Here is an 18,176-nt window from a genome sequence, read left to right on the forward strand (position 1 = left end):
GAGTGGGAAGGTATTGGGGATTTTGCAGTATCCTTCCCCTGCCACGCCCACCAAGCCACGTCCACCAAGCCACATCATGACCACCAAGCCACGCCCACAGAACCGGTAGTAATTTTTTTTTTTATTTCACCACCGATCAGTATGTGTTGTTAATGAGGTCCTTTATTTTCCTCCGCTCATGGCCAAAAAGGTCTCAAGATTTGAAGAAACATTTATAGAAAAGGAATACCTGACGTGTTATGGATTTATATGTCACTAACCTTAACTGAAAGAAGAGTCACATACCAGATTCAGTCTCATTGGCAGAATCAACTATGCACCATCTTCTAAGACTTGTTTTGGAACAAAAAGATCTTTCACGTGCTGGGGAACTCTTTTCTTTGGACGATTCTGAAATAGAAGGATGCCTATCCGAAGCCCTTGAGCAAATCAAATTAATTAGTTCATATCCTGTAAGTAGAACTTTTCGTATTCTTTGCAATGCAGAATATGGATTAGAAAATCTGTGTAAGCCGCTTTGTATGAGTAGGTGGCAATATAAACTTAAATAAATGAATGAATGAATGAATGAATGAATGAATGAATGAAGAGTTAGCTGCAGAAGCTCAAGAAAATAAATTACAAATAAATTAAAATTGTAGCCTCAGTAAAGTTGGGAGCAGTTCAGAGGTGGGTTTCAGCACGTTCTGACCAGTTCTGGAGAACCAGTAGTGGAAATTTTGAGTAGTACGGAGTAGTAAAAATTCTGACTGGCCCCGCCCCCATCTATTCTCTGCCTCCCAAGTCCCAGCTGATCGGGAGGAAATGGGGATTTTGCAGTATCCTTCCCCTTGATTGGGGAGGGAATGGAGTTTTTTTTTTTTTTAATTTGATTTATATGCCGCCCTTCTCCGGAGACTCAGGGTGGCTTACAATGTGTTAAGCAATAGCCTTCATACTTTTGTATATTTATAGAAAGTCAGCTTATTGCCCCCACAAACTGGGTCCTCAATTTACCTACCTTAGAAAGGATGGAAGGCTGAATCAACCTTGAGCCTGGTGAGATTCGAACTTACAGTAATTGCAGACAGCTGGTGTTAATGACAATGCTATCAGTCTGCTGAGCCACCAGGCCCTTACTCCTTCCCTGGAGTGGGGTGAGAATGGAGATTTTACAGTATCTTTCCCCTGCCACGCCCACGAAGCCACGCCCACCAAGCCACACCCACAGAACTGGTAGTAAAAAAATTTGAAACCCACCACTGGAGCAGCTATGATTACTTTTCAGAAAGATTGGGAAGGTAGCATATCAGTTGTGTCAGTGCCTGAAACTAAAATCAGCAGGAAGCAAAATTATTTGAAAATATTTTCTGTTTGTTCAAATCGGAGTCGCCTCGAACCATAAGAAAAGCAACAAATCCCAAAGGTGCTTTTTCAAGAGGAAACTGGACTTTCTGGGTTTTCATTGAAGACGTTTCGCTTCTCATCCAAGAAGCTTCTTCAGCTCTGACTTGATGGTGGGGAATGGAAGGATTTATATTCCTTGCAGACAGCTGGTCATTTGCATCCTTTTAGAGAGTCGTTAAGGTCACTTGGAGATTTAGCAGGGTCATCAGGGTCACCTGAGTGATACAAATGGGTGTGGAGCCTTTTTGTAACTGTTGAAAGGACTGTGTTGTAGACTGGAGATAGAGGATATCATATCCCTCCCCCTCTGTTTAGAGAAGGCAGTTCAGTTTTGACATAGATGGCTTCTTTGACCCCTCTTTCAAACCAGAGTCCTCTCTGTGCAAAATGTGTCCAGACTTTGCTGTCTTCAAAAGAGTAGGCTTTGTTTTTTAAATGCAGATGGACTGCTGAATCTAGTCCTGATGGGTTTGTTCCAGGGGTGGATTCTACTTACCTTTACTACCAGTTTGCAACGGGAGCACCAACACTTCTGCGCATGCGCAGATTATGACATCCAGATGGGTGGGCGGAGCCTCCTGACCCTTTTACTACCAGTCCTCAAGAACCGGACACCAGTGGTTTGTTCTCCTATGTTGTGCCATGTGTTTATGAAGTGGTTAATCCAGTCAGAGATGGAAACCAGAAAATTCAATTGCCTCTTGAAGAAACACTTTTGGGACAACCATGACCTGGATGGCTAAGAATCTCCATAGATAAAAGCAGCAAGTAAATTTGATAAATAATGAATAAATCAATCATTCTATAATTATTCTTTAGAACCTTTTTATTGAAGTCGTGAATGTAATAATAATTCCTTGTTTTTAGGCAATAAGTGAAAAGCAAAACAATATTGAGTGATTGCAAGGATAGCAGAATGTGTCAATAACATTTAGAAATCAGGTATCATACAAAACATTTCATTGTTTAGGAAAAATATTTTTCATACAAAATACCCTTGGTATCCGGCCTTTAAACTCAAATATTAAATATATCTTAATGTTTCTTGTGCTAAAGGCATATGGCCCAAGTATATGAAAACTGCTAGATGACACGTGAATTATACTAGTCTTCAGATTTATGCATCTTAGAATTTATTATTATTGAGAAATTTGGCAGACTGGCCAAAAATTATCTAATCTGAATCACATACACCTAGGATTTGTATGTTTGACTGGATGGCTTATAACCTGACTTGAAAACAATACATTCTGAAGCACAGTAGAAGAAAACAATACATTCTGCATTCCTTGGCCAGTGTTAAAGAATATTAAAATGATGCCCATGATGAGCATTTATTGATTTTCTCGAGAGGTTTACAGGAGAATATATGTTCTAAGAATAGTTACCTACCAAGCATCCCTTGTTTTGAATTTTTTCTTTCAAAAGTATGCCCCACTCAGGTACACACGTTTGCATGGGTACACACACACACACACACACACACACACACACACAAAATCCCTTTCAAATTTCAGCAGGAAACCTTTGGTAACTTTGAAATATATGTGTGGAATAATGAATCAACCTAAGTCACTGCCTTAGCTCATTGGTACCACTGTTGAATTCAGTATTATTATAGAACATCAGACAATGTGGAGAAAACATTTGCCATTAGTTTCCACTTGAGGGCAGCAATAATGCATAACTGACCTAAAACAACTTTTAAAATGATTTAAATGTTCAGAATGTGAAGGAGGTAGGTTGTTTTTCACAGAATAGAATGCAAACTTAATAGCACATCTATGCAATCTTCAATATCTCCCAACTGAGAAACATTTTTAAAAGGAATAGCATTCAGATTGCCAACATAGACTAGAACAAATACAGCAATGAGTATTAAGGCTCACTGTTTCTAATAAGAATGTGTGGTTGGGAAAAAAGAAGGAGTGTAAGTGGACCGTTTTTTTAAGGCATGTGGGGAAAAGCTAGGACAACTTGGAGAGTGAGCTTTGGGAATAGGAGCAATGTCAGTAAGACAGAAAGGAAAGGGAAAGAGAAGAGGGATTTGTGAAAAAGTAAAACTATTATTCTGTAAATAAGCAAGTGTTGTTGATATTCCTCCAACAAAAAACAACTTGTACTTATTAATCTTACTATATTGGGTTAGAGAGGTACTCTTTCACTTACTATAATAATTGAGCCTGGAATTATAGTTGAAAATTGTTGCAGTTGTAAATCACCCACTCACTGGGAATAATTTTCTGGCCTTTTTCATGGCAGTTGTTAAGCAAATGCTGCTGTCCCATTAAGAAAATGTGGAGGTCATTAAGGAAATGACATGATCATCAAGTGAACCCATTCATGTGATTGGTTTTTTTATTTTTTGCTGGAAACTGAAAAAATGCTGGAAACTGAAAAAAAAATATATCACAAATTGCAAGGACATGACTGTGGAATGCCGTGACAGTTTGTAAAGCTGACCCACCCAACATGTGGTCACGTGACCATAGAGGGTGTGACATGATCACTTATGACAGCTAGGGATGCTTTATGGGCCATAAAGCATCCATTACATGGCTGTCATAACTTTGAACAATCATAAAATGGCCAGTCGCTAAGCGAGGACTACCTGATAAGTTCTAATTGTTTATAATCAAATGAATTTAAAAAAGAAACCATATGTGCCCCCTTAAATTCCAAAATATTATGCTAAGACCTTATTAAGAGAGAAAGTAAAATCAGCAGCGAGTTTTTAAATTATATTTATATAGACCCATAGCAAAGTGGAATAGAATTATGCCATTTCCAGCTTAAGAAATCTAGTTTCCTTGTGGGCATGATCAGTTATGATCAATGATGAATGGTGTAGATATATATGGTGCAGATAAATATCAAATATGACGTTCAGCCAAGGACTAGGGGATTCCTCCCTCCCTCCCATAGAGCAACTGAAGGAAATACTTTTTTCTATAGCTAAATTATATAATTCATTACTTCAGGATATTGTGGTGGGTGCTGATTTAGGTAGTTCTAAAGATTAGGTAACGGTTCTAAAGATTAGGTAACGCTTCCAGATGTGACACACTTTTCAGGAATTGATGCACTGTGGTTGAGATTTGGGAATAGGGTCAGACTCAGGCAGAGGCAAAGCAAATCCAATAAGCAGCTTTCTTTTTCTTTCTTTTTTTAGTACTAGACATTTTACAAAATACAGCATTTGATTTGTCCAACAACTGAAGATCCAGTTTTGTTTGTAGTTAGATAATTTTTCTAAACTTTAAAGTCTTTAAAATCACACCAGTAATCTAATTACTCTTGTACCAGAGGTGGGTTTCAGCAGGTTCTGACCAGTTCTGGAGAACCGGTAGTGGAAATTTTGAGTAGTTCAGAGAACCGGTAAATACCACCTCTGACTGTCCCTACCCCCATCTATTCTCTGCTTCCCGAGTTCCAGCTGATCAGGAGGAAATGGGAATTTTGCAGTAAGCTTCCCCTGGAGAGGGGTGGGAATGGAGATTTTACAGTATCCTTCCCCTGCCACACCCACCAAGCCATGCCCACAGAACTGGTAGTAAAAAAATTGGAATCCTACCACTGTCTTGTACAATAATATTTTTTTTTCCATTTGAAAATCCTATTGTATTTCTTCAGCAATCCCCCACACCTTAGACTAAGGTTCCTATCTCACAGTATGAAATTTATGCTGCTGTTCCCAGCCAACTTTCCCCAAAGTCATTTGCAACCATGCAGAAGATGGAATGTGTGGTCTGGTGCTTGGGCCTACTGTTAGATGGGATATTGGAGAATCTAGTAGATCCCTTCCCACTGTTAATACAATACTTTGGAAAGGATGTTATTTCTAAAGACCTACTTCTTGAGGCTGCTGTACTGGCCAATTTTCTGGATTACCAACATTCCAGATTTAATTTCTGGAGAGTCTGTCATTGTTCTGAGCGTCTACTTGTACTTAGCGTTCCCTCATGTTCTTGAGGTGTGCCTTCTGTTGTGACCCATTCTCCATTCTTCATTGCTTGTATACTCCTCAGACAGCTTTGGGGGTTCAGTTATCCCTCACTTCTTCCTTCAGCTATCTTGTTTCATTTGTCTTCTTTCACAAAAGGACTGGTTTGTCTGACAGTCCAGGGTAGAATCCTTTAAACTGAAACAGACAGAGGGGTAAAGCTAATTCTCCTGTAGTTCTTTTTTCTTTTTGGATATCCAGATATTTTAATTTTAAAAAATTATTTAAATTAGGTTAATAAATACATTTTCCAAAATAATCATAATATCCCTTTGGTAAGAATCTGACTATTTTGGAAACATTGGATTAGACTGTCCCTTTCATTCTGATTTAACAATCTGATTTACATAGACTTATCATAAATGACAAGTGATAAATTATTTTTTAGTGCAGCAATAGAAAACTTAAATTACTGTACAGTCTTTGAACTGAATTCATTTTTTGTATAAAAACAAATAATTATAGAAGTTCAAGCACAGAAAGGAAGGACAAGGGAATCAAATTATTATATTTACTTGGTTCATTATTTTCAATTTCAGTTGTCCAACACACAATTTAGAGTTGGAAGGGTCCTCAGAGATAATCCAATCCACACCTCTCATCCATGCAGGATACACTTGAGTATCTCTGATATCCAACCCCTGTCTAAAGATCTCTAGTGAAGGAGAACACATGTCATGATGGAGAATGCAACATATCATGACACATACTTTTTCTTCCTGTCATAGACAGTCTTTCTAATTAATTTTAGATCCAAATTGCTAGTGAGATCAGGCTACAATAAAATTGGAAACTCCTCTGCTATTGGCAGCCAAACAGTTGCCAAGTTTCTATATTGCTGCTAGTATTTTCTATCCAGTTGGAAAATGTTCTCCACACTTAATACTTCAGGGTGTGGAGACTAGAGTGGTTTATATAATATTTACAAGTGGGGCTTCAGTTCTATCAGGACCAGCTGGACTGCTTTCACTCTCAGAATGGCCCTAGGTCTCTCACTGTTTAACCGCATTCACTTTTCTCTCTCACAGCACCATGACAAATTCTGTGTCAAACCTCCTGATAAAACCTTTAAACTAGATACATTTCAGAGCCTGTTTCCTGTAACATAATGGATGGAAATATTTCTGGAGCTGAGATGGTACATCATTAATGTTAGCAATGACCAAGGATCTGGATTAAGTCTCTTCAATAAAGCACTTTCATCCTGTAGCAACATAATGTTTGTAATGGTCCACAGAACATCATAAATTAGACCACTTGGTGGTAATTGATAACTATGAGTACAATTTCTATGATTTGTTCCTTTTGTTCTTTAGAAAACTAATATACATAATCTCATAAATATTTGTATAAGAAACAGTTAGTGCTCAAATGAACCAAATTCGAGTACAAGAGCCAGCAGGTTATATTATGGAGTCCATGTCCATCAATCTTTAACCTCTAAAATTAGCTAATCCCAAGCTTGGTTCCATCAAGAACCTGTATACTCATTATTAAATGCCTCATGTTCCAGCAAGCCCTTGTAACTCCTTGCAGAGTTAGAATGAGTTTCTGAAAAGATGTGTTGTTAAACATTGGACTAAATGCCAGCCATTGTAATTCTCAGCAGAGGAAGTACAGTCAGAATAGGTCTATCTTTGGAAAGTTGCCTAACTCCTGGGTTTTTACTGAAATGCTGACCATCCTGTCTTATTCTTGATTGCAAACCAGTGCACATTTCTTGTCTTGTCTAACCATGTTATCACAGGACCAAAGATTAGCTTCATTCTGCATATTGTAAGAATCTCAACAATCAAGATAGCTCAGGGTGGTGCAGCAATTACTGATTTCCATAATTTGGAATTATGGTACAATTTTTGCCTCTTTTCAACCAGATATCTAGAATCAAAGCCAAAGAATAAAAATGCCTTCTCTTTTCTCTTAATGAACAAAGACTGTTTAACCACAGTAAATGGTGGTCAATCTGCAGGCACTTCAGCCTTCTCAGCTCTATTACTAGACTACAGCCTTCTCTATTGAAGTAGAAACTGACCTTTACTTTAATAAGCCACAGAGCAGCAGAAATGGTTGTGTGTTAGGATTACCGGTAGAGAAAAACGACCAGCATCCACAGGGTAAATGTAAGCAAAGGAATCGTGCATAGTACCATCCAAAATGGAATTTAGCCTTAGGGGAAATGGCTTCATCAGAAATCAAGCAAGACTGAACATATCCAAAATAAAATCAGATCTCAAAAGCACTAATTACTTATTGCCCTTAGATGTTTATATGGATTCCAGAAAGAATTACAATTTGTAATCTGTGAGCTTCAGGTTTTTCCTTCCACTCAGTCTGTTCTGCTCCCAGGAAGATTCAAAAAACAAAAAAACTTCCAGAAAACTCCTTCCTATATATTTCACCAATGGTGGAGAGGGCAACAATCCAGAATTTAGGCAAATGTCCCTCCTTGTTTTCTTAGTGGGAGAAGGAATTACGTTACAGTTACTTATAAGGGTGTTCTGTTCTAAAAGCGATCCCTGAAATATGAACTGCTAGAGGTGCTTCATACATAAAGATACTCACATAAAGATACTCACTCAATATTGAAATTCCTTGATTCTTATCTTTTTCTAAAGATGGAATTACATGAACTTTATACATTATTAATTTGCTTATTTAACCCTTAAAACCTTTAGGAAAATTCTCACGGTAGTTTAATTAGAATAGAAATTCAAAAAGGTTAAATTAGAAGAAAAAAACAGCAGTAATAAAGATGAATACAAATGAAAGAAGGAAGATCTTTAAAATGCATACTTTTAAAAAGGTAAAGATTCTGACACAGAAAAAATAGTATTTAATGTTAAGACAGTAAAAGGATAAATAAACCAGTGGTGGGTTGCTCCCGGTTTGGACCGGTTCTATAGAACCGGTAGTAAAACCGGCTGGAGGCTCCGCCCACCGACCCTGACGTCATTGGGAAGCTTCTGCGCATGCGCACGCGGCCCCATTACGAACTGGTAGTAAAGGTAAGTAGAACCCACCCCTGAAATAAACCCTCCTGACCTTCCATAAGAGCCTAAAGACCTGACTCTGGCTTGAGGCTCCAATGGGGGAGCATCACAATGGAGGTGGTTGGTTGATTAACCACAGATCCCACCTTCCCTCCTAACCTGCTCCCGCCTTCCCATCTTTTAATTGGGTCACTATACTTGGCTGTGTGTTGTATCCTATTAATGTTTTTATCTCTGCAAACTTTTCATTTTTTATGATTGTAAGCTACCCAGAGTTTCCCTTTGGTAAGATGAGCAGGCAATAAATTTTATAATAAACAAACAAATAAATAAATATTCTCCCTCAACAACAGCATCTGAGATGATACTAAAACATGCTAACGTTAGTGCTCTTCAGAGTTTAGGAAGAATTATTTAAGTGTTTTGCCACTGTAATTATAATTACCATATTTTTCAGAGTATAAAACGCACCGGAGTATAAGAGGCAGCTTAGTTTATAGGGAGGAAAATAGGAAAAAAAAATCTGCCTACCAGGTATTCATCTGGCTAGCATCCTTAGTCTGGTAAGCTTCAGCACATTAGTTTGCTGGTTTTTATCCTCTGCTTGGGGATAAAAAACAGCTTCTAAAGCACAACTGATATTTGGAGAGAGAAGCAATGAGAAAAGCAGACAAACCACGGAGGTCACTTCACTCACTAGTGCCTCGTTAGGGCTGAAAAAAACTTCACAGCTGAGAGTCGGAGGGAGCAGGCAAAGCACAGATCACTTCACTGAAAAAAGCTTAGCATGGAGATCACTTCACTCACTAGTGCCTCATGAAAAAAAAACTTCACAGCTGAGAGTCGGAGGGAGCGGGGGAAGATCGCTTCACTGAAAAAAAAGCTTCTAAAGCACATCTGAGAGAGGTAGATCTAGCACCTTCTTAGGGCTGAAAAAAGGCTTCGAAAAAGCTACATTTGGAGTATAAGACACACCCAAATTTTCAGCCTCTTTTAGGGAAGAAAAAAGTGTGTCTTATACTCTCAAAAATACGGTACATTTTATATATGTATATGTGTATGTATGTATGTGTGTGTATATATATATATATATATATATATATATATATATATATATATATATATATATATATATAATTACAATGTAATTATAAAAATAATGGATGGAAACTGATCAAGGAGAGATTCAACCTAGAAATGAGGAGAAACTTTCTGACAGTGAGAATAATCAACCAATGGAACAGCTTGGCTTTGGAAGTTGTGGGAGCTTCATCACTTGAGACTTTCAAGAAAAGATTGGACTGCCATTTGTCAGAAATGGTGTAGGGACTCTTGCTTGAGCGGGGGGTTGGACTAGATGACCTATAAGGTCCCTTTCAACTCTGTTAATCTGTTAAATCTGTTAAACAAAGGGGCATGTCTATTTAGAAACATAGCCCTGTTAGAGCAAATTGATCCAATTGAGCAGGTTATTTCAATGCAGTAGTTGCTCAAACATGGAGGGATGCGGTGGCTCAGTGGCTAAGATGCTGAGCTTGTCGATTGAAAGGTCAGCAGTTCAGTGGTTCGAATCCCTAATGCCACATAACGGGGTGAGCTCCCGTTACTTGTCCCAGCTTCTGCCAACCTAGCAGTTCAGAAGCACGTAAAAAATGCAAGTAGAAAAATAGGGACTACTTTGGTGGGAAGGTAACAGCATTCTGTGTGCCTTTGGCGTTTAGTCATGCCGGCCACATGACCACGGAGACGTGATTGGATAGCACTGGCTCTTCGGCTTTGAAACGGAAATGAGCACCGCCCCCTAGAGTCGGGAACCACTAGCATATATGTGCGAGGGGAACCTTTACCTTTACCTTAGTTTCATCGTGTGCTGGGTTTGGCATAACTATGAAACACCCTGGCCAAATGTTTGAAATTTTTAACACGTTTTAAAGTGTGCAAATTAAGATCTTGGTTTTAGTGTAGTCTAGTCAAGTGCTTTCAGTCACAATGAACCAGCTTCGCTGCCAGTCTAAATGCTAGGCAATGTCTTTGTGTGAATAAACACCTTCCTCCAGGTATGGTCTTTGGGACAGATATCTAGGAGAGTCTCCAACTGCTATCATATTTTATCTCAATCAGGACTACCAGACGAATGACAACAACCAAGCAGTTGTGGAGATTTGTATCACTCGAATTACTTCAGCCATCAGGGAGACAGAATCCATCGAGAAGCATGGAAAAGCTCTTATTGATCTCTGGGAGTCATGTTTAGAGCACAATCTGAAACCTTTTTGTAAAGATGAAGACACACCGCATGCAAAGATTGCCTCTGATATTATGAGCTGCATTTTGCAGGTGAGGCTGTTTTGCCTGATAATGTACCTTTTTGAGGGTATCTTGATTGGTTCTTTTTTGTAATAGAATTGTACACAAACAGTCTCCCCCAAATTTATAGTAGAAAAGTTGGATGGATGATTTTTTTCAATTTTTCAATTTTTTCCCCAAGGGACAGAGAAATTATGTTATCCAATTTATCATCGATAAGATTCGTTTTGTGGTTACAGTAATAAATATGCTGAAAAAGGAGGATGGGAGAAGTTCCCTCGATACATTTCCTTGATATAGAAAGGAAGCACGAGAAAATCATAAAAAAGGCAAGAACTTCACATCGACCACCTGGCCACCATATAGCAAAATAAATACAAGGATACTTCATCCATGAGAAATCCTCTGAAATGTTCTTCTCCTTTGGAAGAATGTCTTCCTTTAATTAGATTTCATGAAAAGTACTTTCTTGGATTGTGCTCTGCATTATAGTCTGAAGTAGAAAAAAGAGTTTTAGATATGAAAATATATCTTTTGATTTCCCCTTAAAGATCCTGCAACTTTTTCATAGACTAGTCATGTGATTTCTCAAAAAATGTGGGTTAAGTTAAGGAGCAAATATTGGTGCTATCTCAACTGAAATGCATATTTTTCTGAGGTTGTGTGGCTACTGTGAAATCCTGGGGCAAAAATGCAGCCGATCCAATTCCTATCCATGCCTCCTGTTAAGCACCTTTTCAACTTCAGAGCCAAAGCACTGGACATTCCTGCTATTTGGAAAACATTCTGAATACAGGTAGTCCTTGATTTACAACAGTTCATTTAGTGACCATTCAAAGTTACAATGGCACTGAAAAAAGTGACTTATGACCGTTTTCACACTTACAACTTTTTCAGTATTCCCATGATCATGTGATCAAAATTCAGATGCTAGGCAACTGGTTCATACTTATGACCATTTCAGCATCCTGGGGTGATGCGATCGATCCCCTTTTGCAACCTTCTGACAAGCAAAGTCAATGGGGAAGCCAGATTCACTTAACAACCAGGTTACTAACTTATCAACTGCAGTGATTCACTTAACAACTGTGGCAAGAAATGTTATAAAATGAGACAAAATTTACTTAACAAATGTCTCACTTAACAACAGAAATGTGGAGCTCAATTGTGGTCATAAGTCAAGGACTACCTGGACTACTTTGTAAATATGTGTTCAAAATAATATCTATTTTAAGTGGTCAAATATATTTCAGATTAATAATTTTCTGCTATGTGTTTGAAAATTCAGAAATTGGCAAGCAGAACTATATATGTGTCAATGAAAATGTCATCCCTACGCTCAATTCTTCCAAACTATGATGTATAAGAATTTTTACCTATGACTTCATACCATTAAGTTGTGCATGGTCCCCTTTATGTTTCATAAACATAACTACATAGCTTGATAACTAGCCTTGGAGTAAATTTTACTGCACATTTTGCAGGTTTAAGTGGAATATTCAGCACAGAGGCACTGTTTTGATGATATTTCAATTAAGATAAGTTTCTGGAATCAAATTATTTAACCACAGCTTCTAATTAAACTCTATTATATGATAAGAAAGGAAGCAAAATCCATACACCAGGTCATGTACGTTTTTACACCAATTGATACATTTAACATTGCAAAACTGGGATAATTTGAAAAAAGGGCAAATTCCACTACATATCACTAAAGATTAGCAGTAAGGTAATATAATTAGAGCCCAAAATAATTTCTTTGTTGTTTTGGACAACAAGACATGAAACTGAATCAAAAATGCATGTTTATTTATTAAACGTGAACTTGTATAAACTAGAAAGTCTTTTTTTAGGCATTATTTTCATAGTAATATTTAGTTGTCCATCTAAATTGAGAACTATAGCTAATTTTAAACCTGTCATTACTAAAGTTATTCATAATGGGATTTTTGGGGGGTGGGGGTGGGGGCTCTGCTGGTTAGTTCAGAAGTCATACTAAAGGTTTATTTATCTTAAACTAATATTAATCATATTAAAATCATATTAATCTATTTTCATTCAGAAGGAAACACCATATAATTAGAACCTGGTTCATATCAATGGAATGCCATCTAAAACTCCTCAAGGCTCAATTATTTTTATTTCAGCTTCAGAACTCTAGGATCAGGTCCAAGTATGCATTTTAAACAAATGTTAAAATCTAGGCCCTAAACAGATGTTGATTTTCAAAACAGTAGTTCTTTAATAAGTAGAACAAGGCTCCATTGTCTTCATTTTACTGTAAAGACTCTTTTGATGAAGATATATTAACTACCATCAAATCAATTATACTTGATGAAAATATATGTGATCAAAATTTTACCTCAGTTTTGTTAGGTTGTCTATATTTATAATGTTATTGCTGGTATATTAAAGTAGAACATAGAAAACTCATGACCAGTTGGAAGTGTACTAAAAAAATAAGCCAGAGGAAACTTAAAAATCCAGGAAAGAGCAAAATAAACCAGTAGCTTTAAGATGGTTTCACATATCAGGCTAGGCTACAGTTCAGTTTGTTTGTAGTCTAATCTTAGTTTGGTTGAATACAAACTCAACCAATGTGCCTTGTTAATCATGATTTATGATTTGGGTATAGTGTGAATCCAGGCAAATGTTATCAATATTCCTATAATATTGACAATATCAATATTAATATTGATGGTCTAGTTGGTTTTTTTAAAAAAATAAACAATCTTTCAATGGGCTGTTTAAAAATCTTCCCAAAGAATTTCTTTTCATTTGGGATTTATGAAATGCAGAAGGAAGAGACAACCCAATTTCTTTCTCTGACATGCTGATGAGAGCTGTTTCAAGAATCTTTCTCTTTTAGTGCTTCTTTTCCTTAACCACATTCCTTAAAGTATCTTGTGGTCAACTCCTTTGTTAGGCTCCTTGTCAAATGAAAAATCATGATCCAACTGACTTGTTCACTATTACACTTAGAGACAGATTCTTTATTTTATTTATTTATTAAATTTATATGCCACCCATCTCACTATCCAAAGTGACTCTTTGTAAATATGAAATTTATATTTCATCATTTAAGCAATAGAACAATATGACATTCCACAGTACGCCTTTACGTTTATATTTAATTGTAGTAAAGGTAATTCAAAATAGTTTGTTTCTACACACCTGATGAAAACTCATGATATTTTCAGATGCAATAATAAGAACACCAAAGTGAATGTGCGTGCAATAATTTGTAACTCTATTTTTGTTCTCTCTCTCCCTCCCCCCCCCAAAGAATTATAATCGCCCTCCCATCATAGCATTGGCTGTCCCAGTGGCAGTGAAGTTTCTCCAGAGAGGTAACAAAGAATTGTGCAGGAATTTATCCAGTTACCTCTCACTTGCTGCAATCAGTAAAGCAGAGCTTCTTGTGGAACACACAGAAAGTATTGTAAAAAGTATCCTGCAAGGTAAGAAATACCTATACAGTACATTTTGTGTTTGATTTATATGCTTCTACTTCATAAGAATTTCCACATCTTTGTTAAAAAATTGTTTAATTAAATTGAGGGTGACTTCAAACGTTGTATGGGGATAGGGGCCAATCAGTGCTCTTGACATCTGTATGGGGTCAGGTGGTCCAGTTATAGTGACTTCCTCTATAACTAGAATGTTCCTTAGAAGTATTTAAAGGACAATACAAATGAGCAATAATTGTTCATTAAACTGTGATTTAAACAATCAATCAAAATTTATTTACACCCCAATTTGATGATTGAAGTAAAACTAAATTTTCACTAGTAACAATGCCCATCTCACTTATTATTTCAATCTACTATCTGATAGATCACTACCACCACCACCATCGTAATAATCTTATTCCATATGAAAACTTATAATGTGCAAAACAGCTAAAGTTAACCTTAGCCCTTCCCAATCATTTTTCTCAATTTTTTTGACGTTAATCCATTTAAACTTGATTGTTAATATGTGCACTAAATTATTATATCTTTAATTGTGCCAGTATAAATTATGGTGTTCATACAGGTAGTAAGAACCCTACCTCTACTTAGCAGCATGAAAAAAATAAAATAGTATCTGTAGTGAATCAGGGAAATGACCTTGAAGGGAATCAGCAAAAAAAGTTATGAAAGCCAAGGTGACTAAAACATTCCTTAGGTCCTTAAGGAAATAAGATAATTGTCAAGCTTCCAAATAATACATTCCCCGAATGAAAAATCCCAGGCAGTCATATTCAATCAAAGTCCATTTACTAGGAACATTTCAAATTGGCAAGGTCTTGATGTAAATTGACACTGACCAAACCCCGGAATTACACCCAGTAAAAAGCAAAAGTTTGAATCTTCGCCCCAGTCACATTCTCCAATCAGCTCACAGTCCACTGTCCGGTGACTCCAAATTCCACCTTCAGCCATCGGCAGCACTGGTGGGTTTCAATTTTTTTTACTACCGGTTCTGTGGGTGTGGCTTGGTGGGCGTGGCATGGCTTGGTGGGCATGGCTTGGTGGGCGTGGCAAGGGAAGGATACTGTAAAATCTCAATTTCTGTCCCATCAGCTGGGACTTGGGAGGCAGAGATTAGATGGGGGCGGGGCCAGTCAGAATTTTTACTACCAATTCTCCGAACTACTCAAAATTTCCGCTACCGGTTCTCCAAAACTGGTCAGAACCTGCTGAAACCCACCTCTGATCTGCAGGCACATTCTCTGTTCCCATGGGAAAGAATGCAACCTAGCCATAACATTCCCCCTTATCTCTGCAACCCTCCTTCCTACTGCTAGAATGTGGCGAGCCTGAAGCCGTGTTAGATCCCCTTACAGAATACCTAGAAAAAGCTTAGAAAAAGAATAGGAAATGACTACAATAAAACATGGCTACACATATATCAGCTTCAGGGTCAACAATAATATTCAGAAGAGACTTGGGCAGGATTCTACCTGATTCATTGGGTGGACAAGTAAAGTACAAGTATGATCAGACTTGAGAGATTCTGTTCTTATGGCCCATCTCAATAAAGTATAGTTCTAGTCTTTCTGGGTAATCTTTTTCCTGATGTAGTCAACCCAAAGGACTCTCACAGCATTTGAAATTTTCATGTGGAGAGTCTGTTATCCGTAGTCACGCTGGTTGAGAGATTATGAGAACTGAAATTGAATACATCTGGAGGCACCAGTGTGTTGAAGATACCTGTATCATATAACTACTAACCTATTTCAGTAAAATAGGGGCCTGGTGGCTCAGCAGACTGATAGCATTGTGATTAACACCAGCTGTCTGCAATTACTGTAAGTTCGAATCTTACCAGGCTCAGGGTTGACTCAGCCTTCCATCCTTTCTAAGGTAGGTAAATTGAGGACCCAGTTTGTGGGGGCAATAAGCTGACTGTATAAATATACAAAAGTATGAAGGCTACTGCTTAACACATTGTAAGCCGCCCTTAGTCTCTGGAGAAGGGCGGCATATAAATCAATTTTTTTAAAAAAATGCTTTATCCGTTCAATTTGGAGATCTTGGTAATTTTGCAATAATGTATGGTATTTATCTTTTTATATCTCTGATTGATTTTTTTAAAACTGGTATTTATTTTTGGTTCAACTCAAGGCAATGCAAATACCTAGTGCTCCCAATTCTATTTTCTCCACAATATGAACCCTATTTGGTGGATTGGGCATAGAGAGAGTGACTGGTCTAAAGACACATAGCCAACTTTCATGCTTAAGGGATGACTACTGCATTGTTTTTCAAGAATAACTTTTGGTACAACAAATGCTAACATCCTAATATAACTTCTTCATAATCTGTAGTGTTCCTGGTTCTGGCATCTATTTGTTTTGAGATTGTTCTGCTTTTAGAGACATGATTTTTATAGAAATTAAACAGAAAAGGGCCCTCTTACATTCTGACTTAGTGCTTGCATTGTATTCTAAAAACCCTAAAGAAAATGATATGTAATATCAATCTGATAAAGTATATTTTTATTTACAGCTCAATTTTATAAAAAATAGTTTCAATAAAGTCAATACAAAATCAGTTTATTTTACAATATAATACAGCTATATTAATTTCAAACCAGAAAACTGCAGTCATCCTGAATGCAAGGTAGGCTTCTGGTATTAAAAGTTCCTTGGACAAGTTGCTAACTTTATGAAGATGTACATACTAGTAATAAAAACAGAAAAAAGTTATTGCTTCATACTATTTAAATAGTTCAATTGCAAAATTCACATTAAAAAAAATAAAACCGACAAACAAGAAAGTCCCATAAGACAGCACAGCTTCTTTCATCTTCACTTCTTCATTGTTGATTGACAATATCTTTGTCTTAATATTTAACATAAGCTTAAATTGTACTCAGTTCTTACAGTAGTTTCTTGCTCATTGTTGACATAGAACTCTTAGCACTTTAATTGTTTCTTCTTCTGCAGTTTTAATACAACTGCTTTTTCATTTGATACCTCTTGTCTAATTTCTAGAACAGTCAATTTTGAAATATACTCTACTCATATTTATGCCATTCTGTACTACCAGTCTCTTTAAACTATTATTAGTTTCTATTTTTCCATTTCCCTGTAAACTCATTTATTTCTGTTAGATCTCTTGAAAAGTTCTACTTTAACTGTGATTTATTGCAGTTATTTTTTTTATAATCTTTTAAAAGGCTCTCCTTTTTCCATGTTAATTTCCTCTGTTACTGATTGTGATATCTTTCCTTAGCTTTTCTTCTTGAAAGTTTTTGTTTAACTACAGTACCTCCTTCTTTTTGACCAATGCTTTCATCATTCATCTGTCCCTAGCTATCATGGTAGCTTGTTCTGAAAGCCACTCAAACTTTTCTGCCTTGAAATTTGGGGAAGAGTTTGTTCCACTTCAGTTTTCACAATGTCTCTTATTTAGTTCCATAATTCCTCAGATACTCTCTTGTGTAAGTTAAGCATATTGATTTGTTCTATTTTGATTTTATATTCTGACTATATGTCTTCAAATCCAATCTTGCTGGCACACCTATTTTTAAAAAACTTTTATGTTTATCCTATTTATTTGACACCATGTGAATTTGATATAGCGTGTTCTATAATATGCACTTGGAAAGGATCTGGCTGATTGGATTTTACAATTCTTTTTCCTATATTATAACAAATTGTATTCTGATGTTGTCAATCTAGTTATATCCATGTATTATTTGAAGCAGGCATTGGCAATGAACAAAGAATTATCTTTGCAAAAACTATATTAAACTATTTAGTGTATCATTGTGTTTAACAAACTATGCACCAGACATACTGCAATCTTTTCTGCTGTTACATTTAGCACCTCTTGCAAATTACTATAGATTTCCTTAATATCTTCTGTTATGTTTCAAATAGCAGCACACATTTGTAAAACAATGATGTTCTCTCAATGAATATATGCTAATTCTAATTAATATGAACCTATTGTTTATTGGTTCATAGCCAGTACAAACTTAGTGATATTCTTTTA

The 18,176-nt window shown here is 36.7% G+C and overlaps 1 protein-coding gene across 1 annotated transcript in view; it reads left to right on the plus strand.

Annotated features, from left to right (window-relative positions):
* Positions 1–314: 314 nt before the first annotated feature.
* Positions 315–18,176, plus strand: part of VEPH1 (ventricular zone expressed PH domain containing 1) — a 117,123-nt gene continuing 99,261 nt past the window's right edge. Inside the window, exons 1-3 of the mRNA XM_070945859.1 lie at positions 315–452; positions 10,501–10,716; positions 13,973–14,147. Of these exons, the coding sequence (XP_070801960.1) occupies positions 315–452; positions 10,501–10,716; positions 13,973–14,147 (529 nt within the window). The remainder of the gene's footprint in view (positions 453–10,500; positions 10,717–13,972; positions 14,148–18,176) is intronic.

The sequence above is a fragment of the Pituophis catenifer genome, unplaced genomic scaffold (genome assembly GCF_029215685.1).
Source record: "Pituophis catenifer annectens isolate HBS135680 unplaced genomic scaffold, rPitCat1.0.hap2 SCAF_6, whole genome shotgun sequence".
In the NCBI taxonomy this organism is placed as follows: domain Eukaryota; kingdom Metazoa; phylum Chordata; class Lepidosauria; order Squamata; family Colubridae; genus Pituophis; species Pituophis catenifer.